Source organism: Bos grunniens, chromosome 23 (assembly GCF_055505025.1).
Source record: "Bos grunniens cultivar Pamir isolate PY7600 chromosome 23, Bosgru_T2T1.0, whole genome shotgun sequence".
NCBI lineage: Eukaryota > Metazoa > Chordata > Mammalia > Artiodactyla > Bovidae > Bos > Bos grunniens.
In genome coordinates, this window is record NC_141187.1 from 8801578 (window position 1) to 8810823 (window position 9246).

The 9246-nt window shown below is 44.4% G+C and overlaps 1 protein-coding gene across 1 annotated transcript; it reads right to left on the reverse strand.

The window, feature by feature from the left end:
- Window positions 1-1917: 1917 nt before the first annotated feature.
- SMIM40 (small integral membrane protein 40) lies at window positions 1918-2192 on the reverse strand. The gene has a single exon (XM_086371144.1). The coding sequence runs from the start codon at window positions 2189-2191 to the stop codon at window positions 1949-1951; it is 243 nt and encodes an 80-aa protein (XP_086227270.1). The 5' UTR covers window position 2192; the 3' UTR covers window positions 1918-1948.
- Between the last annotated feature and the right edge of the window lie 7054 nt (window positions 2193-9246).

Sequence of the window (9246 nt, forward strand, 5' to 3'; positions counted from 1 at the left end):
AGTCTTCAAATTGGGGGACATGAAGACTCGCCTAAGGGTACTCGGATTTGGGACATATAAAGGATTAATTTCCAGATTCTCAGTTTTCCCAAAATTTGTTTTCCTGAATAAATGCTTGCACTAGAGCTTCTCCTTCTTTTTCTCTTTTACAATAGACTTTCTCCCCCTCTATTTAAAAAGGAAAAAAAAAAAAAGGTATAGTTCTTAACCATGAAATCTAAGGATAACTTTACCTTGTTTTACCTTGGTTGTTTTTTGTTTGTTTGTTTTGGGACACACGCCCTGAATCTTGCAGGGATCTTAGTTCCCCAACCAGGGATGGAACTGGCCCCCAGCGACAGCAATGAAAGCACCAAGTCCTAACTGATGGACCATCAGGGATTTCATTACCTTGTCTTAAATAAAGAGACATGTAACAATATTGTAATATAATTATCCTCTAATTAAAAAAAAAGACATGTAGCCTATTTCTTTCAAGGCACCATAAACACCATCCTGTCTATCTCATTTTAAATGTACTTTTAATATTAAGTTCATCACTTCATGGGAAATAGATGGGGAAACAGTGGAAACAGTATCAGACTTTATTTTTGGGGGCTCCAAAATCACTGCAGATGGTGACTGCAGCCATGAAATTAAAAGACACTTACTCCTTGGAAGGAAAGTTATGATCAACCTAGATAGCATATTCAAAAGCAGAGACATTACTTTGCCAACAAAGGTCCGTCTAGTCAAGGCTATGGTTTTTCCTGTGGTCATGTATGGATGTGAGAGTTGGACTGTGAAGAAGGCTGAGCGCTAAAGAATTGATGCTTTTGAACTGTGGTGTTGGAGAAGACTCTGGAGAGTCCCTTGAACTGCAAGGAGATCCAACCAGTCCATTCTGAAGGAGATCAGCCCTGGGATTTCTTTGGAAGGAATGATGCTAAAGCTGAAACTCCAGTACTTTGGCCACCTCATGCGAAGAGTTGACTCATTGGAAAAGACTCTGATGCTTGGAGGGACTGGGGGCAGGAGGAGAAGGGGACGACAGAGGATGAGATGGCTGGATGGCATCACTGACTCGACGGATCTGAGTCTGAGTGAACTCCGGGAGTTGGTGATGGACAGGGAGGCCTGGCGTGCTGTGATTCATGGGGTCGCAAAGAGTCAGACACGACTGAGCGACTGAACTGAACTGAATATTAAGTTATGAAAATGTGTACAATCTTTATGCTATTTTATCACTTCTGCTCTCATAATAATTGTAATGATAACCCAGAAGAAATATTTCTAAAAACCTAGAGTTTTATGGTCACAAGAAAGAAAAATATTTTTCATCTCAATTATAATATATATATATAAGAAAGTGTGATAGGGGACTTCCCTGGTCATCCAGTGGTTAAGACTCTGTGCTTCCATTGCAGGGGGCTGGCCTTAGATCCCTGGTAGAGGAATTAACATTCCCCCATAGGTGCAACCAAAGAAAAAAAATATTTTAAAATGTGATAAACTGGTCAATAAAAGACTTTCAAGTATAAAAGCATAAAATTGTGGGGAAGTCGAATGGTAATAGGAGTTTTAGGAGAATAGAGAATGATGGATTAAGAAAAGGAAAGAGTCCCAATTATATTTTTTAATGAGGGCTAGTGGATACCGTCACTCTGATATTTCAATTCCCCTGGACACACAAAAGATTGATTTATTTTAAAATATTTTGTATATCCCAGGAATTACATCATTGAAACAATGTTAACTTATGATGATAAAGTTTAGATGCTTACTTAGAAGTGCTTGAGAAGAACAAACTTTTTCAAAATTATTTCCTTAAGTATAGGTGCAGAAATTTTAAGACAGTTGCTCTCAGCTATCCAACTGTCCCTCCAAAGCCCCCAACAGTGCCATTCCCCTCCACCCTGTCTCCCCTCTCACCTCTGTGGCAGGGCAAGTGGAGGTTTAGGAAAGATGGTCACAATTCCAGCTCCTCCTCCTTCTCAGGCGTTCTCAGGAGCCAGTCCTCAAACTTTGCCCAAGGTAGCAGCCATAGCAGCTTACAAACAGCCTCCAGCATCAGCAGTGTCGCGATGAGGACCAGGAAGATAAAGAAGGCTTTGTCCATGGCCCGCCGCAGGGGACCCCTGGGAGGAGTGGGATGTCGGGCAAATGCCAGGAACACATCCTCCTCATCCACATCGCCCTCCTCCTCGGCCATTCTAACCCACAGTCTGACCGCTGGCTTGAGCGAGGAGGCTGGGATGGAAGCCCTTAGTCAGCCTTGCCAGGATTAAGGGGAACGATGTCGGCAAGTCCTGCACCTGCCCAGCTTGACCCTAATTCCCCCAACCAAGAGGAAAAAAGGAGAGGAAGGCCTCTGAGTCTTTGAACGATCAATATAATGTGAATAATCTGGAATAAATAGTTCCTAAACTCTGTCCAGTTTTTGGGCTTCCCAGATGGTTCAGTGATAAAAGAATCCGCCTGCCAATGCAGGAGACACCGGTTGGATCCATGGGTCCGGAGGATCCCCTGGAGGAGGAAATGGCAACCCACTCCAGTATTCTTGCCTGGAGCCAGAACAGAGGAGGCTGCCTATAATCCAGAGTTGCAAAGAGTCAGACACCACTGAGCCACTGAGGACGCACACACCCACGTCCAGCTTTTTAACTTGTGTTTCGGAAACTGAAGTCCCAACAGAAACATGCCAGCTGCAGCTGCCCAAGTCATTCTAGGTCTCTAAGATTAAGGTTCAAGGCATTGGGCCTCTACAGCCCAGGACCTAGTAGCTACTGTGAGCCGGGGTCACTCAAGCACTTCAACACTGCGTGGGGTTGGGGGGATGGGGAGGAACGATCTAACCTAGGCGCGGTTGGGCGGCAGTGCGGGGCGCCGGCGGGGGCGGGGGGCCGCTGTGGGGAGGGGGGGGGTCGTGTGTGCGGGCCGCAGGGGCCGGACAGGGGGCAGCAGCAGCTGAGGCGGCTCCAGTCTGCGTAGGCGTAGTTTTTCTCCAGGTTCGGGGTCGCTGAGCTTGCTGCGCCGAAACCCGGCATGCTCTCTTTGTGACTTCCAGTAGGATTATAACTGGACTGCGGGTGCCCAATCGGAGGTTTATAAAAAGAGAAAGACCGTGGATGGCCAGCGGAGCGACGGTTAACGATAGGGACTTAACTATTGAGGCAATAATAAGGAAGGGTGAGCTGTGCTTGAGGGGCCCTGGTCTGAGAATTGCTGGTGGGAAATGTCAACGAGGACATTGGGACTAGGATTGAAGGCCTTTTCTTAACTCTCTTCCCCAGGCACTGGCCTGAAGCTTCGTGAGGGAAATCAAAGTCTATATGGAGACCTGCCCATAAATTGTGGTTGGTGGGTGGAGTGCAGAGGGAGGAAACAGCCCAAGAGGTAATAGACCTCCAGTGGGTTCTTGCCTGGAGAATCCCAGGGACAGCGGAGCCTGGTGGGCTGCCGTCTATGGGGTCGCACAGAGTCCGACACGACTGAAACAACTTAGCAGCAGCAGCAGCAGGGCCCCTTAGCTAAACTCCACTTTGACCTTGATAAAAAAAAACATTGTTTTGTTGGGAAGACCTTGTTTACCCCAAAGTAGTACAACGGATGTCACAGTTTTGCTTAGAATCAACTCATATTATCGTTTGCTGCCACCACAGGAAACCACATTACCAGTCGAAAGAAAGAAAGAAACTAGATGGGAATCTGAACTAATTATTTATATTTTTAAATCAGTCACAGCTTTATTTTTTAAAAAATTTTATTTATGGCTGTTCTGGCTCTTTGTGGCTGTGTGGGCATTTTTTCCTAGTTGGGGCAAGCGGGGGCGACTCTCTAGTCGCCTATGCATGGACTTGTTATCGCAGTGGCCTCTCGTCTTGCCGAGCGAGTACTGTAGGTGCGCACAGGCTTCAGTAGTTGTAGCACTTGAGCTCAGTAGTTGCTGCTCCCTCAGCTCTAGAGCACAGGCTCAGTAGTTGTGGAAGTGGGCTTAATTGCTCCTCAACATGTGGGATGTTTTCCCCATTGGGGATTGACCCCAGAACCTGTCCCCTGCGTTGGCGGTCGGATTCTTTACCACTGAGCCACCAGGGAAACCCCATACTAATCGTTTATGAGTTGTGTTAATTAAACAAGGAGAACTTTAGACTGAGGTGACTCTGATGCCCTGGTGGTCTACTTAAGCCAAAATCTAAACCTACAAATGCCTCAAGAGAAGCTAGAGGAGGGACTTCCCCGGAGTGGTTAAGAATCTGCACTTTCCACTGCAGGTCCCACCGAGGTGGGTGAACTAAGGTCCCCAACGCTGGATGCGCAGGCCCAAACCCGCTCCCCCCACTCGCCAAAAAAAAGAAACACTGGAAGATAGTCACACACAGCCAAATCGACTAAGCTATAGCCAATCAAATAATTTCCTTTCTTTGCTTCCACGTTTTCTCCATTAAAGTCTTTCCTCTGGGTCAGGTCTGAGGATGTTCAAACTACCCGTGCAGTTGTGCTCCTTTCACATGCTAGCAAGGTAATGCTGAAAATCCTTCAAGCTAGGCTGAACCTACTTCAAGCCGGTACAAGAACCATGTACTTCCAGATATACACGCTGGATTTAGAAAAGGTGGAGGAACCAGACATCAAATTGCCAACATCCATTGGATCACAGGAAAAGCAAGAGGATTCTAGAAAAACATCTACTTCTGCTTCATTGATTACACTAAAGCTTTTGGCTGTGGGTTACAACAAACTGTGGAAAGTCTTCAAGAGACGGGAATACCAGACCACCTTACCTGCTTCCTGAGAAACCTGTATGCAGGTCAAGAAGCAACAGATAGAACCAGACATGGAAAAGCAATTCAGTTCAGTTGCTCAGTCGTGTCTGACTCTGTGACCCCATGGACAGCAGCATGCCATGCTTCCCTGTCCATCACCAACTCCTGGAGCTTCCTCAAATTCATGTCCATCCAGCCATCCAGCCATCAGTATTGGAGTCAGTGATGCCATCCAGCCATCTCATCCTCTATCATCCCTTTCTCCTCCTGCCTTCAATCTTTCCCAGCATCAGGGTCTTTTCCAATGAGTCAGTTCTTTGCATCAGGTGGCCAAAGTATTGGGAGCTTCAGCTTCAGCATCAGTCCTTCCAATGAATATTTAGGACTGTTTTCTTTTAGGATTGACTGGTTGGATCTCGTTGCAGTCCAAGGAATTCTCAAGAGTCTTCTCCAACACCACAGTTTGAAAGCATGAGTTCTTCTGTGCTTAGCTTTCTTTACGGTCCAACTCTCACATCCATACATGACCACTGGAAAAACCGTATCTTTGACTAGACAGACTTTTGTTGGCAAATTAATGTCTCTCTTTTTAATATGCTGTCTAGGTTTGTCACGGGCTTCCCTGATAGCTCAGTTGATAAAAAATCTGCCTGCAGTGTGCGAGACCTGGGTTCGATCCCTGGGTTGGGAAGATCCCCTGGAGAAGGGAAAGGCTACCCACTCCAGTATTCTGGCCTGGAGAATTCCATGGACTGTATAGTCCATGGGATCGCAAAGAGTCGGACACAACTGAGCAATTTTCACTTCATTTCACTAGGCTTGTCATAGCTTTTCTTCCAAGGAGCAAGCAAGTGTCTTTTACTTTCATGGCTTCAGTCACCATCTGCAGTGATTTTGGAGCCCAGAAAAATAAAGTTCTTCATTGTTTCCATTGTTTCCCCATCTATTTGCCATCAAGTGATGGGACCAGATGCCATAATCTTTGTTTTCTGAATACTGAGTTTTAAGCCAGCCTTTTCACTCTCCTCTTTCACTTTCATCAAGAAGCTCTTTAATTCCTCTTCGATTTCTGCCATAAGGGTGGTGTCATCTGCATATTTGAGGTTATTGATATTTCTCCTTGCAATCTTGATTCCAACTTGTGCTTCATACAGCTCGGCATTTGGCATGATGTACTCTACATATAAGTTAAATAAACATGGTGACAATATATAGCCTTGTCTGAAACCTTTCTCAATTGGGAACCAGTTTGTTGTTCCATGTTCGGTTCTAACTGTTGCGTCTTGACCTGCATACAGATGTCTCAGGAGGCAGGTAAGGTAGTATGGTATTCCCATCTCTTGAAGAACTTTCCACAGTTTGTTGTGAGCCACACAGTCAAAAGCTTTAATGTATTCAATGAAGTAGAAGTAGATGTTTTTCTGGAATCCTCTTGCTTTTCCTGTGATCCAATGGATGTTGGCAATTTGATCTCTGGTTCTTCTGTCTTTTCTAAATCCAGCTTGATCATCTGGAATTTCTTGGTTCACGTGCTGTTGAAGCCTCGCTTGGAGAATTTTGAGCATTGCTTTGCTAGCATGTGAGATGAGTGCAAGGCACATTCTCAAAGAATGTTTGAACATTCTTTGGCCTTGCCTTTCTTTGGGATTGGGATGAAAACTGACCTTTTCCAGTCCAGGGGCCACTGCTGAGTTTTCCACATTTATCGGCATATGGAGTGCAGCATTTTCACAGCATCATCTTTTAAGATTTGAAATAGCTCAACTGGAATGCCATCACCTCCACTAGCTTTGTTCCTAGTGATGCTTCCTAAGCCCCACTTGACTTCGCATTCCAGGATGTCTGGTTCTAGGTGAGTGATCACACTGTTGTGGTTATCTGGGTCATTAAGACTTTTTGTATAGTTCTGTGTGTTCTTGTCACCTTTTCTTAATATCTTCTGCTTCTGTTAGGTCCATATCATTTCTGTCCTTTGTTGTGCCCATCTTTGTATGAAATGTTCCCTTGGTATCTCTAATTTTCTTGAAGAGATCTCTGGTGTTTTCCATTCTGTTGTTTTCCTCTATTTCTTTGCATTGATCACTGAGGAAGTCTTTCTTATCTCTCCTTGCTATTCTTTGGAACTCTGCATTCAGATGGATGTATCTTTCCTTTTCTCCATTGCCTTTTGTTTCTCTTTTCTTTTCAGCTATTTGTAAGCCTTTTTTGGACTTTTTGGATTTTGCTTTTTCACATTTCTTTTTCTTGGGGATGGTCTTGGTCACTGCCTCCTGTACAGTGTTACAAACCTCTGTCCATAGTTCTTCAGGCACTTTATCAGATCTAATCCCTTGAATCTATTTGTCACATTCACTGTGCAATCATAAGGGATTTGATTTAGGTCATACCTGAATGGTCTAGTGGTTTTCCCTGCTGCTGTTGCTGCTGCTAAGTCGCTTCAGTTGTGTCCAACTCTGTGTAACTCCATAGTCGGAAGTCCACCAGGCTCCCCTGTCCCTGGGATTCTCCAGGCAAGAACACTGGAGTGGGTTCCCATTTCCTTCTCCAAAGCATGAAAGTGAAAAGTGAAAGTGAAGTCGCTCAGTTGTTTCTGACTCCTAGCAACCCCATGGACTGCAGCCTACCAGGATCCTCCGTCCATGGGATTTTCCAGGCAATAGTACTGGAGTGGCTTGCCATTGCCTTCTCCTAGTGGTTTTCCAACTTTCTTCAATTTAAGTCTGAATTTTGCAATCAGGAGTCCATGATCTGAGCCACAGTCAGCTCCCAGACTTGTTTTTGCTGACTGTATAGAGCTTCTCCATCTTTGGCCGCAGAGAACATAATCAATCTGATTTCGGTATTGACCATCTGGTGACCTCCATATGTAGAGTCTTCTCTTGTGTTGTTGGAAGAGGGTGTTTGCTATAATCAGTGTGTTCTCTTGGCAAAGCTCTGTTATCCTTTGCCCTGCTTCATTTTGTACTCCAAGGCCAAACTTGCTTGTTACTCCAGGTATCTCTTGACTTCCTGCTGTTGCATTCCAGTCCCCTATGATGAAAAGGACATCTCTTTTGTGCGTTAGTTCTAGACAGTCAGGTGGGTCATCATAGAACCATTCAACTTTAGCTTCTTCGCCATTACTGGTCAGGGAATAGATTTGGCTTACTGTGATATTGAATGGTTTGCTTTGGTAATGAACAGAGATCATTCTGTCATTTTTGAGATTGCACCCAAGTACTGCATTTCAGACTCTTTTGTTGACTATAAGGGCTACTCCATATTTTTGAAGGGATTCTTGCCCACAGTAGTAAATATAATGGTCATCTGAATTAAATTCACCCATTCCGGTCCATTTTAGTTCACTGATTCCTAAAATGTAAATGTTGACTCTTGCCATCTCCTGTTTCACCACTTCCAATTTACCTTGCTTCATGGACCTAACACCCCAGGTTGTTCTTTACAGCATCGGACTTTACTTCCATTACCAGTCACATCCACAACTGGGTGTTGTTTCACTTTGGCTCTGTCTCTTCATTTTTCTGGAGTTATTTCTCCACTCTTCTCCAGTAGCATATTGGGCACCTACCAACCTGGGTAGTTCATATTTCAGTGTTATATCTTTTTGCCTTTTCATAGTGTTCACAGACTGATTGAAAATTGAGAAAGGAGTCAGACAAGGCTGTATATTGTCATGCTGCTTATTTAACTTCTGTGCAGAGTACATCATGTGTAATGCTGGGCGGAATCACAAGCTAGAATCAAGATTGCCGGGATAAATATCAACAAACTCAAATATGCAGATGATACCACGCTGATGGCAGAAAGCAAAGAGGAACTAAAGACCTTCTTGATCAAGGTGAAAGAGGAGAGTGAAAAAGCTAGTTTAAAACTCAACATGAAAAAAACTAAGATCATGGCATCTGATCCCATCACTTGATGGCAAATAGATGGGGAAAAAATGGAAACAGTGGCAGATTTTATTTTCTTGGGCTCCAAAATCACTGCAGACAGTGGCCGCAGTCATGAAATTAAAAGACACTTGCTCCTTGGAAAAAGAGCTATGACAAACCTAGACAGCATATTAAAAAGCAGAGACAACACTTTGCTGAAAAAGGTTCGTCTAGTCAAAGCTACGTTTTTTTCAATAGTTCTGTATGGATTTGAGAGTTGGACCATAAAGAAAGCTGAGCGCTGAAGAATAGATGCTTTCGAACTGTGGTGCTGGAGAAGACTTTTGAGAGTCCCTTGAACAGCAAGGAGATCTAACCAGTCCCTGAATATTCATTGAAAGAACTGATGCTGAAGCTGAAGCTCCAGTATTTTAGCCACCTGTTGCAAAGAGCCGACTTATTGGGAAAGACCCTGATGCTGGAAAGATTGAGGGCAGGAGAAGGGGGCAACAGAAGATGAAATGATTGGATGGTATCACCAACTCAATGGACATGAGTTTGAGCAAACTCTGGGAGATAGGGAAGTATAGAGGAAGCCTGGTGTGCTGCAGTCCATGAGGTCGAAAAGA